We start from the raw sequence: 20,000 nt of genomic DNA, 5'->3' as shown, positions 1-20,000 counted from the left end.
TATAGTAGAAGACACTTGCCCAAGGTGCCACACAGTGGGACTGAACCCGGAACCATGTGGTTGGTAAGCAAGCTACTTACCACACAGCCACTCCTGCGCCTATATATATATATATATATACTACTTCTCTACTCTGATGATGGAGGCTCATTTTATCCAATGTTGATTATATCCATTACAGCCACATATTGTGATGAACCACATCTACCAACATTATTATGGCTCTCTGAGCCCCCAGAAACAGCTGTTGCACTTATGACACCTTTCTTCCAACCCTTCAATTTTCTCTGTCATTTATACTCTGTGTAAGTTGGACCTATTGATATAAATATCTATATATTTATACTTAAAAATTCATCATCTGAAAGTCTCCACCTTTTGCTTTCTCTTATTTGCATGTATACATATATACATATTTTGTATTTCATACCAAAACTACTGTATTTAATATATTTAACGTATCTAATTTATCCACATAATTGCCAATATATATATATATATATATATATAATATATATATATATATATATATATTCATATATAATATATATATATATACGAGCAAACGTCCAAATCCAATGGACAGTGATACATCGTATCTGCTGAATAAAAAGCAATCAGTATTTTCTTTTCATTAAAAAATAATTAAGCATGCCTTTATTTCAATAAAATTTTTGATTTTGTTAAATGAAGTTAAGGCAAAAAAAAACTTCTTGAGAAACCAAATAGTCTTTCCTTCCTTCATGCCAAGTTTGAAGAAAATATCTCTTTTGCATCTTGCTTTTCTGGTCTTTTAAATATACTGCATTTTGTGGCATTATTTCAAGCCAGCTGGCTTTTTTGGCACAAAACGCATGTGCATGTTCCCACAGCTTTATCGATCGCATTCTCACCTGGAATCGATTTTTGTAATTTTTTCAAGACTTATAGACGTCCTGATACCATCGGTATCTACATATCAAATTTGAGCGCAATCGGATGGAGGATGCCCGAGATCCTAGAAGACACACAGACAGACAGACAAACAGAACAGATTTTATATAATAGACAAAACACTCCCCACGCAATGGACGGTACTGAGTTGTCAAACATTTAAACCAAATTAAGTCGATTACATCGACCCCCCAGTGCGCAACTGGTACTTAATTTATCGACCCCGAAAGGATGAAAGGCAAAGTCGACCTCGACGGAATTTGAACTCGGAACGTAACGGCAGACGAAATATACATATGTGTGTGTATATATATATATATATCATCATCATCATCATCATCGTCCTCATTGTTTCACATCGATTTTCTATGTTGACATGGGTTGGGTAGTTTGACAGGAGCTGGCTAACCAGACAGCAGGACAGGCTCCAATTGTCTGTTTTGGCATGGTTTTATCACTGGATTCCTTTCCTAATGCCAACCACTTTACAGATGCTTCTCACATGCTACCAGCATGGGTGCTTTTACGTGGCACCAGAACAAATGCAGGCACCAGCACCCACAAGACAAAGACCTCTTGGCTGGGAGAGAAAGTGAGGGCATGGCCATAAAAGACATGCCTGTATTCTTGGATGGACACAATAATATTTAACTTGAGTGTCTTCTCAAGTGCATAATGCACCAGAAGTCTTGGCCCCTTGTCATCTCCTCAGTGAGGCCCAGCATACAGAAAACCCTTTATCATCACCACTTCATCCTATGTCTTTCTGGATCTATCCCTTTGGCGGGTTACCTCTGCAATTAGAGGCTAGCACTTCTTTAAGCAGCTGTCCTCCTACACACACACACACCACACACACACACACACACACACACATATATATATATAGGTGCAGGCGTGACTACGTGGCAAGAAACTTGCTTCTCAACCACTTGGTTTCAGGTTCAGTCCTACTGCATGGCATCTTGGGCAAGTGTCTTCTACTATAGCCTCAGGCTGACCAAATAAGCCCATCATAGGTATATATATATATTTATTTTTATGTGTGTGTCTTTGTTTCTGTTTGCCCCCCCCCACCCCCACCCCACCATTGCTTGACAACCGATGTTGATGTGCTTATTTCCCTGTACTTAGTGATTCAGCAAAAGAAACCGATAGAATAAGAACTAGGATTACAATGAATAAGACTTGTGGGGCGGGGTCGATTTTTTCGACTAAAAGCCCTTAAAGGCAGTGCTCCAGCATGTCCACTGTCAAATGACTGAAACAAGTAAAAGAGTAAAAGAATGTTGTGTGTGTGTGTGTGTGTGTGTGTGTGTGTATGTGTGTGTGTGTGTTTCTTCCCTGCTATTTGACAACTGGTGTTGGTTTAAGAGAAACGAAACAAAAAAAACTAAATGAATGTAACGAAATACTGCAAGATAGTATTTTGCCTGGCACTCTAACAATTGTGCCAAGCCCTCTACCCCCACCCCCAAACAGTGCCATGCCCATGCAACTGAATATTAAGACAGAATTATAAATCATCTGACAAACATATGCATCTAGCAGCTGCACAGACTCTCTAAAATGTATAAAAACAAATATTGTTTTAGATCTGGCAAGCTTTTATTTTCATTATCTTAGCATCATTGTGTGATAACAAAACTCCAAACTTTAGAACAAAATGAAGGGAAACAGCAACAACATGAAAAAACTTGTCAGATAACTTAAGCACCTTCACTTCAATTTCCTTCTTTTTTTTCTTTCTTTTTTTTTTTTACCTTTTGGGCCCAGTTTCTACGACATAAATCAATGTCACATGGGTGAAAACATCAATTGAAACAAACTGCTGTGGTATTACTTTAGAATATTTATCACTTTGACAAGACTTTAACTTTTTCTATTTTCATCATCATCATCACCATCATTATTATATTCACTTTTCCATGCTCACATGGAAATTTTGTTGAGGCGGATTTTCTATGGTCAAGTGCCCTTCCTGTTGCCAACCCTCATCTTTTTCCAAGTATGGTAATATTTCCCCATAACTAAACGTGTTTGCATGGGAGATTTGGAACAAAGGATACAGCTTGCATGATGGTGACATTCATTAACAACAATCACATTGTGTCAGGACAAGGAGACATAAACCTGTAAAAATATACACACATACATACATGCATGCATACATACATACATACATACACACATACATACATACATACTCTTTACTCTTTTACTCTTTTACTTGTTTCAGTCATTTGACTGCGGCCATGCTGGAGCACCACATTTAATCGAGCAACTCAACCCCGGGACTTATTCTTTTGTAAGCCCAGTACTTATTCTATCGGTTGTCAAGCAATGCTAGGGGGACAAACACAGACACACAAACACACACACACATATATACAGATATACATATATACGATGGGCTTCTTTCAGTTTCCATCTACCAAATCCACTCACAAGGCATTGGTCGACCCAAGGCTATAGTAGAAGACACTTGCCCAAGGTGCCATGCAGTGGAACTGAACCCAGAACCATGTGGTTGGTAAACAAGCTACTTGCCACACAGCCACTCCTGCGCCTATATATAGATCGCATGATAGATCAGTAGCTACAACACACATTTTTTTCTCTCCTTGTTTCTTTCTGTGATCCTTTCTGTGGAAGAGCATAGGCTCAAAACATAAGACATTTTCAATTCCCGAGCGTTATACTAATACATCTGTTTGTTTTCTACACCACCTGTCTTCGTCTTTGTTTTTTTCGTGAACTCTCCCTATATATATATATGTATATATCATCATCATCATCATCATCATCATTTAACGTCCATTTTCCATGCTAGCATGGGTTGATATATATATATAATGATATGTAAAGATAAGATCCAAGGATTCAGGTGTAGGAAGTTATTAAGCTTCAAGTAGTCTGTAGAAGGTAGAAAAAGCAACTTTCAGGAGCAATAGTGGTCTATTAAAGTAGAAGGTTATAAATTTTTCTCATATCAAATTCAATAAGCTGAAAAAAGTTATTTTATAGTTAACAGTTAACAACTGGGGTTGCTGTGTATGCAAATAAAAATCCAAATTTAGGGAATGGAGAAGGTAAAATCTAGTCTACATATGTTTCCTACCTAGTAGAACCTCGGAAGTAGTAATTACTCAACAAGAGCTATTCCACTAGCTACTCATCAGGTTATTACTTCTGCGGTTCTGCTAGCTTGGAAACATATTTAACCTGGATTTGACTTACCCCATTCCCTAAATTTGGATTTTCATTCATATACACAGCAACCCCTGTTGCTAACCACAATCTGTATATATGTAGCAATTTCTGTCTGTCTGTTACCAGCTTAGTGCCTAAACCACTGAACCAATATTCATGAAACTTTGCATACACATGACACTAACATCCAGTTCAATAATAGGCTAATTGGATTTCAATAAAAATTCATAATGGTGTCCCCCAGAGGCGTTGGACTAATTATATGTTAAGATGAGAAGTATGTCTGAGGTGGTAACAGAGAGAGGGTGACCTATGTCAGTGAAGGCAAAAACAGCAGTGAAATGGGATGGTAACATTAGTAGAGCTGTCATATATACGTGATGCTGCATACATACTTTCATAAATACATAGATACAATACATATACATACAGAAAGTGGGTGTGAGGAATCCGTAGCTTTAAGTAGAGAGGAGGTAGGTGGCTTTTCTGCTGTCCATCGAAAAGAAACATGCACACAGACACATACATATATATGCATACATACATACATACACATATCTACTATACACCATTTTAAACTCGTGATTACCTGTGTGTATGTTTGTAAATTTGTATGTGTGCGCGCATGTGTGTGTGTGTAACATCCAATAACTGTCTGTCTCCCTACTTTTGTAAGGTCTTCCTTGTAGCTGTCACGTATTGAGAGATTTTAAAATCACGTCAAAATTTTCAAATTTGGTATATTGAAATAATTTTCCATGTTAAATTCGATTTTTTATTTATTTGTTCCTAACATCCAGCTGAATTATAGACAAATTGGATATCTATAAAGCTCCACCCCAGGGATGGGGGCTGTAGTACATGTTTACAAATCAGCTACGATAAGCTACGACACACGACAACACCAGCTACACTGCGTGAACTATTTGTCAATGTATTTATAAATCTATCTATTTATCTCATTTATTTTACTCAGATGCATATTCATTTGTTAAAATGACATAGGGACATTCTTTATTCACTCACTAATTGTATTAATAGATTGTAGATTGTTCTTGATTCGACGGTCATTCGGAATGCTCACAGCAGCCATATTCCTACCACTCTATGTCACGCTGGTGAGACCCATATTGGAGTATGGGATTCAAGCCTCTTCTCCTTATCTCCTCAAAGACATACAACATCTCGAAAGAGTCCAGAAGCTGGCTACCCGCATGGTTCATGGTCTCAAAAATTTGTCCTATGAAGAAAGGCTGAGGACGCTCGACCTTTATTCTCTAGAAAAACGCCGCCGCCGTGGTGATCTCATTCTCGCCCACAACATCATAAGCGGAAAGTGTAACCTCTCGAAAGAGCTGTTCTTCACTCCTGCTCCAGAGCGTCAGCTGCGGGGTCATTCCGAAAAGCTCTACCTGCGACGATTTCATCTCAATCGGAGGAGAGGAGCTTTCTCCGTACGGGTTGCGGATCCGTGGAACAAGCTGCCAGACGAGATGGTGAAGATGCCGACGACCGGTTTGTTCAAAGCCTCCCTTGACCTCAAGTGGCTTGAACTCTTTACATGAACACCACCCTGTACTTAACTTCATGTCCCCCTACATGGCCTTGCTATTTGCTTTTGAGCCAAATTAAACTAACTAACTAACTAACTAACTAACTAACTAATACCTATTTTTGGCAATAAACTGTTACCATATAGGTTAATAAAATATTCAATGGCTTAATTACACTTAACTGATTTTAAAATTCATATATTGACATAGGATTGGGAATAGGAATAAGAGCAGAACTAAAACAGGAACTGAACAGGAAACATAAGGCATGAAACTTTGTTTTCTTTCTTTTTTTACCTTTTAGGTTCAGTTTCTACGACATAAATCAATGTCACATGGGTGAAAACATCAATTGAAACAAACTGCTGTGGTATTACTTTAGAATATTTATCACTTTGACAAGACTTAACTTTTTCTATATTCATCATCATCATCACCATCATTTTTATATTCACTTTTCCATGCTCACATGGAAATTTTGTTGAGGCGGATTTTCTATGGTCAAGTGCCCTTCCTGTTGCCAACCCTCACTTGTTTCCAAGTAAGGTAATATTTCCCCATAACCAAACGTGTTTTTATGGGAGATGATCCCTGCTTTTCTGGGTATTACAAGGTAATACAGCTAGTATAAATACCAATGTTTACCTCCTCATAACTTAGCGGTTCGGCAAAAGAGGCTGATAGAATAAGTACTAAACTTACAAAGAATAAGTCCTGGGGTCGATTTGTTCAACTAAAGGCAGTTCTCCAGCATGACTGCAGTCAAACGACTGTAAGAAGTAAAAGAATATATGATGGACTCTCGCATCAGTTTTGACATATGGAGATCTGACAACCTACACTTTCTTTGTCAGTTGTAATGCTTATGTCAAATGTGACATTTGAGCCCTACCAATGATTTGCAAAGAATCCCACAGATGTTGCAAGTATGAGGATTACAGGTCAGTGCAGGTGGTGTACTTGCAGGCTCTTTTCTCCTCTGCTTTGCACTTCTTAGCTGGGCTGCTCATGTGATCAAGGTGCTACCCAGCGGGACTGAACATGGAATTATTTGGTTGGGAAGCAAACTGCTTACCACATAGCTATACCAGCAACTATTTTATATTTCTGAAATACAAGAATTCTCCCTAAAAGCATTCAGAACAAATTACAGTACTCACCTGCTCTCCCAATGCTTCCCGTATCCTAAGCGTTTGCAAACGAAATTTTTCCAGGGATGCCTCCAAAGTATGGCATCTTTCCTGCCAGTGAGCAGCGGCGGCGGCAGCATCTGTACCCTGGAATTCTGCAGCAGCCATAGCCTCATCCAACAACACCTATATCCACATCACATGAGTCCCTTTGTGAGATGTATTCCTTTCGTAACACTAGTCTTCCCTTTTATCACAGCCACCAGCCTAAAATAAAAAAAATATCAAAGCATTAATATTGTTAGTTTTATTCGTTCATTTTTTAAATTTCTTATTTGTTTCAGTCATTTGACTGTGGCCATGCTGGAGCATCGCCTTAAAAGGTTTTAGTCGAAGAAATTGGCCCCATGACTTATTCTTTGTAAGCCTGGTACATATTCTTTTGGTCTCTTTTGCCGAAACACTAAGTTACAGGGATGTAAACACACCAACACCAGTTGTCAAGTGGTGATGGGGGCACAAACACAAACACACACAGATATATACATATGGGTCTTCTGGATACCAATACTTTACACACACACACACACACACATATATATATATATATATAATGGCAGTTTGTCTGTCTGTGTGTCTGTCAGGTTGTACCCTCACCCTGACCACAGCTTTCAACGGTTCTGATAAAACTTGACACACACATAGCCCAATGTCATAATTCAAAACTAACGCAGCGAAAATTTTGAAAAGTTCCCCCAGTTCTGAAAAAAATCGATAATTCGACATGGGTCGAGAATCTAAAGCTTTTATATGCAACACATTTTCTACAGACTGTCTAGGGGACGCAACTCGACCCCTTTTAACTTTCGGAACACGTGGGGTAAGTATCCCAAAATGTATAAAATGTACAAAAACGCAAAAAACGGCCAGCAATGTGAGTGACAACAACGAAAAAGTCAAAAGTGACCAAACTGAACAAACGAATGGAAAAGGTTTTTTGATGCACACGACAAAAGCAGTTTATAATAAACCAGAGTTTGCAAGTAGTGTCCGAGGACCCTTAGGGTACATCAAAAATTTAAGGTAAAACGTTTGGGGTGGTAGTTATAAAGAAAGTGTAAAAAAAAAAGTATTCAAATAACTTGCGACTGCAGCAGCTATTAGCAGAAGTTGGGGGTAAAGTCTCGAATGTAATTTGTTCCTGGTAGGAATTGGTTGGGTTGAATTATCGATAGCTGTTTGATAGTTATTTGGGAGTGAAGAAAAGACATTGCAACCTACACATGCGCCTTCGTTCCCTAGAGGGAAAGGACTAGATTGGGATTAGTCGTTGCCTACTAGGGGCTCTTACATACCCGGGCAACGCCGGGCTATGCTGCTAGTATATATATATATGATGGACTTCTTTCAGTTTCTGTCTACCAAATCCACTCACAAGGCTTTGGTTGGCCTGAAGCTATAGTAGAAGACATTTGCCCAAGGTGCCACACAGTAGGACTAAACCTGAAACTACGTTTTTGGGAAGCAAGCTTCTTACCACACAGCCATAGTATTTTCTTCATCAAAAGAATTAATCCAGAATTAAAACATGCAAACATGGTTGTGTGGTAAAAAGTTTTGCTTCCCAACCACATGGTTCTAGGTTCAGTCCCACTGTGTTGCACCTTGAGCAAGTGATTTCTACTATAGCACTGAGACAAGCAAAGCTTCGTGAGTGAATTTGGTAGATGGAAACTGAAAGAAACCTATCGAAATAAATGGTTGTGCATACATGTGTGTGGCTCTGTGTGCCTGTGTGCACATGTTCGCATGCACATGCATGTGTGTCTATGTGCATGTGTCCTTTTGTTTTGCCTGTCCCCTCACCATTCAGCAACTGGTATGGGTTTGTTTGTTTATGTCCCTGTAACTTGGTTCAGCAAAGGTGACCAATAGAATAAGTACCAGGAATCTCCTTCAGTCATGAATGACCATAGGATTGCACCTAGAAAGATCCCCTCCAAGGCAGAAGTCCAGGCAAGATTTTTTTTTATGGAAAGCCAGCAGTGACCCAGGAATACCAACCTCTCCTCTGCGTGCCACTGATGTTATCCAAGGGAAAGGCAAAAAGGGCTGATACAGCTTGGCACCAATGATATCAACTCATTTCTACAGCTGAGTGAACGGGAGCAATGTGAAATAAAGTGTCTTGCTCAAGAACACTACACACAGCCTGGTCCAGGTATTGAAAGCACTACCTCATGATTGTAAGTCTGATGCTCTTACCACTGAGCTATGCGCCGTCATGAATAAGTGTGGAGGCGCAATGGCCCAGTGGTTAGGGCAGCGGACTCGCGGTCGTAGGATTGTGGTTTCGATTCCAGACCGGGCGTTGTGAGTGTTGTATTGAGCGAAAACCCTAACTCTCCACGAGGCTCCGGCAGGGATGGTGGTGATCCGCTGTACTCTTTCACCACAACTTCTCTCACGCTCTTACTTCCTGTTTCTGTTGTACCTGTATTTCAAAGGGCCAGCCTTGTCACACTCTGTGTCATGCTGAATATCCCCGAGAACTACATTAAGGGTACACGTGTCTGTGGAGTGCTCAGCCACTTACATGTTAATTTCACGAGCAGGCTGTTCCGTTGATCGGATCAACTGGAACCCTCGTTGTCGTAACCGACGGAGTGCTTCCATCCATGAATAAGTACTGGACTTTAAAAAAAATATGTACTGAGAGTGGTTTATTCAACTAAACCCCTCAAAGCAGTTCATCAGTATGGTCATGGTAAATTTAGTGAAACCAGTAAAAGATAAGAAATTGCTGCACTTTCGTTTTAAACAAAACCAAATCGAAATATTACTTATTGAAAAAAACTATTAAGTTTTTCGAAATAATTTGTTCATTAAATAACTTACTATATTCTGATGAAACATAAAACTGTAAATATTTTAAATAAAAACTGTTAACTACAGCAGATAAATTCAATATAGTGCAAGAAAATGTTTAATAACAGCATTGATATTTAGTAGCTTTCTTGATATAAAAATGTACTTAGTCAAAGACATGTTCAAATGCAAGTTTAAAGCTGTAAATACAAACATAAGTTGTCATCATCATCATCACCACCATCATCACAACCATCATCAATTTACGTCAGCTTTCCACGGATCATATATCACTTGTAAGTTTTATTTTCATATTACAGTATCCTTGACTATAGCCCTGAAACAATCAAAGGTTTGTGGTGTATTTGGTAGAAAGAAACTGAAAGAAGCCCTTTGTGTGTGTGTGTATATATATATATATATATATATATATATATATATATACATATATATATATATATATACTATATATATATAATATATATATATATAATATATATATATATATATATATATATATATATATATATATATATATATATATATATATGATGATGATGGCCGTCCACTCGTGACCGAGGAAGACCATTGCCGACCTTCAGGAACATTGTGCGCTCTAGGACTAACTATATTTTTGCATTTGCGGCTTCGTTGGTGGCTAATGAGCCCTGCTCTTGACAAGCATACACGACTGCAAACATTGCAGACTAAGCTTTCCCCATTCACTATACGAGCCATGTATGTGTGTGTATGTATACTTGTGTTCCTGCATTTGTCCACCCATCACCACTTGGCAATCAATGTTGGTGTGTTACATCTCTATAAACTAGCAAATTGGCTAAAGTACCAAATTAAAAAAAAAAAACCATAAGTACTGGGGTTGATTTGCTCAACTAAATCCTTCAAAGCAGTGTCCCAGCATGGCTGTAGTCCAATGACTGAAGCAAGTGAAAAAGCAAAGCTTAGAAGATAAAAACATATATTCACATACACACACACACACACACACACACACACACGCACATACACTCAAATATAATGAATATATATACACATTCGGTTTTACAATTTTCTTACAATTTTGTTTGGTTTTCTTTCCCTCACCCTAGCAATAATGAACGTTGGCATGTTTTTGTTTGAAGATTGACAGTTTTTAGTTGCATCAGAGCTACAGTAAAGAAATTAATTTGCAGAATAGAATCACATACACACACACACACACACACACTGTCACACAGACTGTCACACACAGAGTTTACTTAAGCTCAACTCTTTCTCATTAAAATGATGAATAAATGGAAAAAAAAAAAAAACAGTTGAAAATGCAAAAAGCATAATAACGTACACTCATATGTGTGTCCATATGTATGAGCATGTGTCTATATATATATATATATATATATACGTGTGTGTGTGTGTGTGTGTGTAGCCTTAAAAAGTATCAACTCAATCATGTCTTTAATATATCTTTCTAGCTTATAACTGTTAATTATCTGCAGTGTGCAATCAAGGAGAAGAGATAATCTGCAAAGATCATTCAAGCATGACCTGAGATTCATCTGTTGCTTCAATCACTGATCCAGTATTTTATACATCATTGATTTTTCACTAAAATTCACTAACATTGTTAGCCAGGAGCAAAAAGACACAATCGGATTCAGTAATGGCCATGGTGGTGGTGGTGAAGTTTATGGTGGTGGTGGTGGCGGTGGTGGTTGTGATACAATCCTGAATATTAACGTCATTTATTATAATTATCATCATCATCATCATCATCATCATCATCATCATTTATTGTTACTATTAATTTTTATTGCATCATAATCATCATTAGCTGTGTTTTTTTCTCAATCTTGGAATTCTTGTTGTGCTCATGATGATGATGATGATGATGATGATGATGAAGGGGAGAGGAGGAGGAGGAGGAGAACATCATCTAGAGAGAGCTGGAACAATTTGTAAACTGTCAGACCACATGTATTTTGCCCCACTGTGAGGCAGTAATTTTGACTATAATTCCATTAAAGGTGGATAAAATAATCATTAATAATACGAGGATTGTTTTAATCATGTACTCTTTTCATCAAGTACTCCTGTTCTTCATGGAAAAAAATCATTATATTCATGATATGTGAGATATAAATGCACTGTTCTATTTTCATGATATATGAGATATAAATTGCCATTCTATCTTACAATGAAAATAAAAGGATAAGAGCTCCAAGCAAAATGCCTTGCAACGTTTCTTTATGTTCACTTTGACTAACTCAAATTATTTTGTTTAATTCTAATTCCTTATTCATGAAAGAAAAACACAGGAATACAATTAAGTGGATGATAATATAAATTAGTCAAAGAACACAAACACACATCTTCATAAATTAAACAAAACAGCAAGGTGTACTGAGGGTGTTCTCCCTCAATGACAAAGAGTAATGTTATTTCTCTCAATAAATTTTAAGACAACCCAAAACATTTTCAGCATTATCACATGCAACATTATCACTTATGAGCATCAACTGATATTTTCATGTTCAGAAATTTTGCGATAGGAAATAGGAAAATTTACTGTAAGAAAATTTCACAGTATAGGAAAATCCAATGTAAGACAAATTTGCAGTATGGACAATGATAAAGCATGTTATATCAGCATTTTAAAAATAAAATGAAAAATAATGATAAAAGATTTTATAAAGCATTAAATAGGTAAATCTTTATTCAATGTCAAACATTAAAAAAATGTGATGAGGTCATTTAAAATGTATGAAAATTCCAAGCAATGCTGCACAAATAATGTACTTTTTGTTGCAGATTATATCGAGGCATTTGTCTCTCAAGTCTTGCATTAATATCGATATACATTTTCTTTGTCTCTGCCATATCTCCTTAATCTAAATCACACATTTTCTTTCTTGCTAAACTCTCTTCCCTTTTCAAATAAGTTATGAGTTTCCAGATATTTGGAAGCATGTTAGGAATAGAGCTTTGTATTGCATTGTGGAAGCCTTCTATATTGTTGCTTGCTCTCATCATATTATTTTTGAGCTCTTTCAAAAACATTCCACAATTCCATAAGAAATGTGGGCCAATAGAAATGTTGGCTACAACCTCATTCTTTTTCTATATAGTGAGGATGGCCTGCTGTGCTAACCTTGGATCGTAGAGTGACCCATTGTGCTTGAGGAGACCTATTGAGTCAAATACGTCAACCCAACATCAAAATAAAAATCAAGTGGAAATTGTAGTTATGATACCAGTGCTGGTGGCACATAAAAAGCACCATCCAAACGTGGCTGATGCCAGCACCGCCTGACTGGCGTCCATGTCAGTGACAAGTAAAAAGCAATAACCAATTGTGACCATTTGACAGCCTCCTCTGGCCCCTGTGCTGGTGGCACGTAAAAAGCACCTACTGCACTCATGGAGTGGTTGGCATTAGGAAGGGCATCCAGCTGTAGAAATACTGCCAGATCAGACTGGAGCCTGGCACAGCCTCCTGGCTTCCCAGACCCCAGTTGAACCGTCCAACCTATGCTAACATGGAAAATGGATGTTAAACGATGATGATAATGATGATGATGATGAGTTTCAAAATAAGAGAGAAATTCTTGGGACAAATCATCATCAGTCAATTCAATAGACTCATCAATAAACATCCTGCACTGGAAGAAATGTTAATGCTGTGAAGCATTTGATTTTGCTGTTAAGTTCTGCATCTGTTTGATAGCACAACTTTAAACCAATATCCACAATCTTGCAATAAATATCCTTAGCCATATGAAATAAACAACCTGTAATAATTGTTATTGTGAACATTTATTTTCATATTTCCAATATGTTTTTCTTTTCATTGTATTTTCCATCTATTCAGTAAACATAGTCCAAGTCATCCACTAATTTCACTCCACCTCTGCTAGTTTCCACTGTTATAGACCATTGCAATGAGTGAGGTGCACAGAAATATCCATCAAAAATCGTATACAAGCCGACTGTAAAGTAGATAACTCATTTTAAAGAAATTACCTTTCTCTAATAGGCTGGTTGATAAAATTGACATTTTAAGAAAACAACTAATTCTCTTTTTGCAATTTTTTTTTTTTAATAGTGAATTTTCCTATACAGTAAATTTTCCTGTAACAAAATTTCTCAGCAAATTTTCCTCCAGCAGAAATGTTTACGTAAAATTTTCTATCACCTGATACTTTGGCAAGGCAATAACAAAAGTTTCATAGTCAGTGGTCCAGTTACCCTAAACACCTCAAATACAATGTGTTGAAAAATATAATTAGGATACTTCTCAGCCTTGATCCATTCAGTTATGGAGGAAATAGTTTACACCTCCCTCATAGCATTTATGGTGAGTGACAGAATCACAAAGAAGACTCTCCATATGTGGCCTCTATTTCTAGCTCAATAGTGAAGCCTAAGTCCATCAGTTTCCCATCCAATTTGGACAGTAATAATAATGAACTTATTGCATACAGTGTTTAGGTGCACTACAATTCATCAGAAAATGTAACTAAAACAAAGGCGGCAAGCTGGCAGAAATGTTAGCACGCCAGCCAAAATGCTTAGCGGTATTTCGTCTGCCACTACATTCTGAGTTCAAATTCTGCCGAGGTCGACTTTGCCTTTCATCCTTTTGGGGTCGATTAAATAAGCACCAGTTATGCACTGGGGTCAATATAATCGACTTAATCCGTTTGTTTGCCCTTGTTTGTCCCCTCTGCATGTAGCCCCTTGTGGGTAATAAAGAAATAAGAAAATGTAACTAAAACTGCATGCACAGTACATAGAATGATGCATAGAAAGTAAACAATGAATAAATCATTAAAAAAAAGGAAAAAAAAGGGGTGGGGGGCATCAGGTGTACCATTGGTGAATTTCAAGAAGCATGGAAGTTTTGAAGGATGTAGTGTCCTGACAGCTAACAACTGATGCAGCAAATTTGAGCATGAAAAAAATGTTTCTGAAGGTCATGGGTGTTGAGTTGTTTTTTTTGATTTGGTAAAGAATGTCCAAGAGTGTTAGACATATCAAATTCAAAAAGACGCTCGAAATTGTTGTTGGAATGATGGAGGATATTCTTGTGTGTATCTACCATGTCAGTTGCCAGATATCAGAGCTTTAATGTGTCCAGACATCAGGGAAACAAGATGTTCAGTGCATGGTAGATGCTTGACCGCAAGTATTTGTCTGGTTGCAGTCTCACAAGTCCTAGAATTGAAGGGTTATTTACTCCAGCTATGGTTTGTTTTATCTTTTATCTTTTTCTTGTTTCAGTTATTTGACTGGCTGTGGCCATGCTGAGGCACCACCTTGAAGGGTATTTTAGTTGAACAAATCAACTCTAGTACTTATTCTATTGGTCTCTTTTGCTAAACAACTAAGTTATGGGGACATAAACACATCAACACCAGTTGTCAAGCAGTAGTGGGGGAACATAAACACAAATACACACACAATGAGCTTCTTTCAGTTTCCATCTACCAAATACACTGACCAGGCTTTGGTCAGCCTGATGCTGTAGAAGACATTTACCCAAAGTGCCATGCAGTGGGGCTGACCCAGAACCATGTGGTTTGGAAGGAAGCTTCTTACCACACAGCTATGCCTGCAGCTATTATAATTTATAATTAAATTTATTTCAGTGTGCTGAGTACAGTGACTAATATTTAGTTGATATGACAATTCACGAAGACCCTGCTACCAAAGGGTGCCCATTTAAACTTCATTCCCTCACATACATCACCTCCAACTTTGAGAATGATGAAAATTTAGAGAAAATGTGGGGCTACCATTGACTTTCCATTCATCCTTCAAAAATTCCTTCTCGAGCTATGCCAGGCTCATAAGGGCCGATTTCAGTGGCGTAGAAATTCCCCACCTGGACGGGATGCCAGTCCATCGCAGGATTACTCATTTTTGCCAGCTGAGTGGACTGGAGCAACGTGAAATGAAGTGTTTTGCTCAAGAACACAGCACATTGCCCGGTCCAGGAATTAAAACCACAACCTTACAATCATAAGTTCAACACCCTAACCACTAAGCCCCGTGCCTCCACATTCATCCTTCTAGAGTTGATACAACTAAACAATGGTCAGTTGTGTTGACATAATTCAATATAAACCTCACAACCAAACTGGCATTGTGCCTATCAATCAGATTATAATAAAAGAGGTGGGAGACAACTTAATGAACAAAAAATACAAATGCTCAAGATTCATAGCCTAGGGTCAACCAAAGCCTAGCAAGTAGATTTGGTAGATGAAAACTGATAAAAGTCTATTGCATGTATGTATGTATGTATGTATGTATGTATGTATGTATGTATGTATGTATGTATGTGTGTATGAATGAGTGTGTCTGTGTCTATCTGTCCCTCTCTCTTTCTCTCTCTCTCTTTGTCTTGTCATCACATGCTAGTTGTAAATGAGTGTCACCGTCATATAAGCAGTGTCATTCACTTCCAATATTCCATGGGGAAATATTACCTTGTTTGGGAACAGGTGAGGGTTGGTGACAGGAAGGCCATCCATCTATAGAAAATCTGCTGTTTTGATAAACCCTATTTGACCACCTAGCAAATATGGAAAAGTGAATATTAAAGCAACGATGGTGGTGGTGGTGGTGGTGGTCCTGAAAATTACGTATAACTAAGTGTATTTACTGTAAGTCATCAATAATCGATTAAGTAACATTGCAATTATTCCTATTACAAACGAATTAATAGGAATCATTCTTCATACACAATAATCACTTTAATTCAACAGCAAAGTCAATATAATTCTGTGGCTTTTTTAATTTATCAATATATCACAATGTACTGTAGTGATAAATCCTGAACAAATATATACTTTAAACACTGAATAGACTTCAAATTCAAATCACTTCATTTTCCTTATATGATTAATACATTTAGAGAAAGAATTTACATCAAATCTCATTTTTCTTACTTATAACTGTCAATCTTTTTAATATTTCAAAGTTTTATATATATATATATATATAAAGGTGATATAGATATATATATATATATATATATATACATACACACACATACATACTCTCTCTCTTTTACTCTTTTACTTGTTTCAGTCATTTGACTGTGGCTATGCTGGAGCACCACTTTTAGTCAAGCAAATCGACCCCAGCCTAGTAAGCCCAGTACTTATTCTATTGGTCTCTTTTGCTGAACCACTAAGTTACAGGGACGTAAACACACCAGCATCCATTGTCAAGCGATGTTGGGAGACAAACACAGACACACAAACACACACACATATACATATATACGACGGGCTTCTTTCAGTTTCCGTCTACCAAATCCACTCACAAGGCTTTGGTCAGCCCGAGGCTATAGTAGAAGACACTTGCCCAAGGTGCCATGCAGTGGGACTGAACCTGGATCCATGTGGTTGGTAAGCAAGCTACTTACCACACAGCCACTCCTGCACCTATGTACACATACAAAAATGCATACATACATTTATATATATATATATGTGTGTGTGTGTGTGTGTGTGTGTGTGTGTGTGTTTTTCCATAATTAGTTATAATGAAAATAACTTACATTAATCTGAAGAGTTAATCTATGCTTTTTTAAAGTACAAATTTACTATTTGACTTCGAAGTTTTGAACAGCTGAGTCATCATCAAACTATAATGCATTAAGTTAATCTTGGTTTTATGTAGTCTCTGTCTCTGTTGAGATAAAAATTTATCCGGGATTTGTGGGGTTCAATTGAATAGTAATTAGGTTACAATGTGTGTTGTGGAAAATATTTTATTGATCAAATTTGGGATTATGACTACGTTCAGAATTTATTCATGTGTGTAGTACTTTGTAAACAAGTGTGTAAGTTTAGGTGTATCAGCTTTAGGTCATGGGATTGTTTGTTAATGACTCACAAAAAAGGAAAAAGGTAGATAAAGGAAGATTTTGGTCAGCAAATGTGTCATTAGTTTTACCTATATTTGGCTTTATTGGATTTAATCCTTTGCTTTGGCAATATAAAATTCAAAGTTTACTCTAAACATTTAAAAACTTAGTAACTGGGTTTGTCGATTTTTGCAATAGAATTTCTAAGGGTCACAAAAGAATGTCAGTAGTTGCTATGTTTTAGGTGGTCAGTAAGTTTCTTTATTTGCTGTGATGCTATTTAGCATGTTACCTGTTTGTATTTGGAAGGTGCAAGTTATTAGTCAAGCATGTCATGATGTTGTTAGCATAGAAATTTGTTTATCTTGTTCATCGATGTTCACAAGAGAATATGGTACATGTAGAAGTTCTTGGTTAGTATATTTCTCTACAAGAGCTCTTTATTTTATAAGCAACTTGATTAATATATAGAAATTTTAACCTTTGTATTTTGTAGAGGCTGGGTTTGTGAATTATGTGTATTCGGTAAGGATATCAGAATGCAGTTTAAGGTAAGTAATTGTCTAGTGCTAATTATGAAGAGAGGCCAGATAATAAACTCTGATGATATAAAATTACCACAAGACAACATCAATAGATACAAATACTTAGGGGTGTTGCAAAGTGTTAGGATAAAGGGAGGAGAAAATCTGTACAGAATACAAGAGGAGAATCAGGAAGCTGCTTGAAATAAAATTAAATGTAGGGAATATCATTAAAGCAATAAGTACATAGGCTATGCTAGTATTAAGATACTTTGCTCCCTTTCTGAAATGGATAAAGGTTGAGTTCCAGAAGTTGGATAGAACTAGAAATCTGCTCACAATCCACAGCACACACTGCTCTAAAAGTAATACCAATAGACTCTACATACCAAAAAAAGGAAGGAGACAGAGAATACTAAATGCAGAAGACACTGTTAGTACCATGGTAGAGAGGTTGAAAGAGTTATGTTGTGCAGAGTAAAGAAAGAATACTATCAGCATCTACAGTTTCCCAAAAAGTTACTGAGAAACAGTTGGAGAATTCAAGAAGAGAAGGAAGAACAACAGAACAAGCAAATAGAAAGAGATGGAATTACTTGGTCAATTCATGCAACAAGCTGAGAATATTGGAAGCAAAGAATACTGGGTCTAGCTGATGGATGGAAACCTGAAGCAAGATACCAAAGCACTAATTATAACCATTAGACAAGGGCAAATTATAGCTACTCAGGAACAAGCCATCTGACAAAGGTAAAACTTGACAAAACTCAATCATTCAGCAAATGTGGAGTATGCAAGAAAGTATCAATCAATTCTTGAGTGAGTGCAGTAAGCTAGCAAAAAAGAATAAAAGTGTAGGCATGACTGTATAGGTAAAATAATGCATTGAGAAGCTAGCCAAGTGTGTGGCTTTAAAACAAGAGGAAAGTGGTATTAACATGAACTAGAAGCTGTGACAGAGAATGAGAATTACAGGATCTTATAGAACTCTCCCTATAAAGACTGACCATACTATTGAAGCACAAAATAAACAAAGACTGTAAGATTGTAGGCTTTGCAATAATGCTCTATGATAACAGAGTCAATACTGAAGAAACTGAAAAAGATTGAGAAATATTGGAATCTAACCAGAGTGCTGAAAAGACTAAAATACCAAGACAACAATTATTCCAGTGGAAACTGATGCACTTGATACAATACCTCATAAAATGCTACCTAAAAGACTGAAAGAAACCTGTACTGTCAATTTGCAGAAAAGTACCATCTATAAGTGGTAATTTTATATCTATAAGTGGTAATTTTATATCATCAGAGTTTATTATCTGGCCTCTCTTCATAATTAGCACTAGATAATTACTTACCTTAAACTGCATTCTGATATCCTTAGCGAATACATATAATTCACAAACCCTGCCTCCACAAAATACAAAGGTTAAAATTTCTATATATTAATCAAATTGCTTATAAAATAAAGAGCTCTTGTAGAGAAATATACTAACCAAGAACTTCTACATGTACCATATTCTATAAAAGTACCATTCTATAAAAGTCCTAAGGAAGATTCTTGAGATTTCAGGAGACTTGTTGTCACCAAACCTCAGATTATCATTCTTGTTAATTAAATTAGAGTGAATGAATCGACAACCTCATGTAACAACCCTTAACAAAAATGTTAGCAGATTTACAAACAGCACCACATATAGGTTTATGCATTACAACTGTTTTTTTCAAGTTCAAGTTTATGGTCAAGCCAAAACCATCACAAGCTAAGTCAAATACCGATACAAGTGATTGCAGACATGTTTCAGAATGACTGACAAGATTGCAATTGTCAGCATACAAAAGTTCCCTAATGAGTGAAGAAAAAACCTACGTTTTGAATTTCAGTCTGGTCAGA

General features: G+C 37.0%; 1 protein-coding gene across 5 annotated transcripts in view; it reads right to left on the bottom strand.

Moving 5' to 3' along the window:
- Positions 1–20,000, bottom strand: part of LOC115212914 (pleckstrin homology domain-containing family H member 2) — a 1,355,391-nt gene that overhangs the window by 1,034,359 nt on the left and 301,032 nt on the right. For all 5 annotated transcript variants that reach the window (XM_036504153.1, XM_036504157.1, XM_036504154.1 and 2 more), the window contains one exon: positions 6,860–7,096. In XM_036504153.1, coding sequence (XP_036360046.1) covers positions 6,860–6,997 — 138 coding nt within the window. In that variant the 5' untranslated portion in view covers positions 6,998–7,096. The remainder of the gene's footprint in view (positions 1–6,859; positions 7,097–20,000) is intronic.

Source organism: Octopus sinensis, linkage group LG6 (genome assembly GCF_006345805.1).
Source record: "Octopus sinensis linkage group LG6, ASM634580v1, whole genome shotgun sequence".
Taxonomy (NCBI): Eukaryota; Metazoa; Mollusca; class Cephalopoda; order Octopoda; family Octopodidae; genus Octopus; species Octopus sinensis.
Note: the sequence above shows the minus strand (reverse complement) of the source record. Positions and strands in the feature narration are given on the sequence as shown.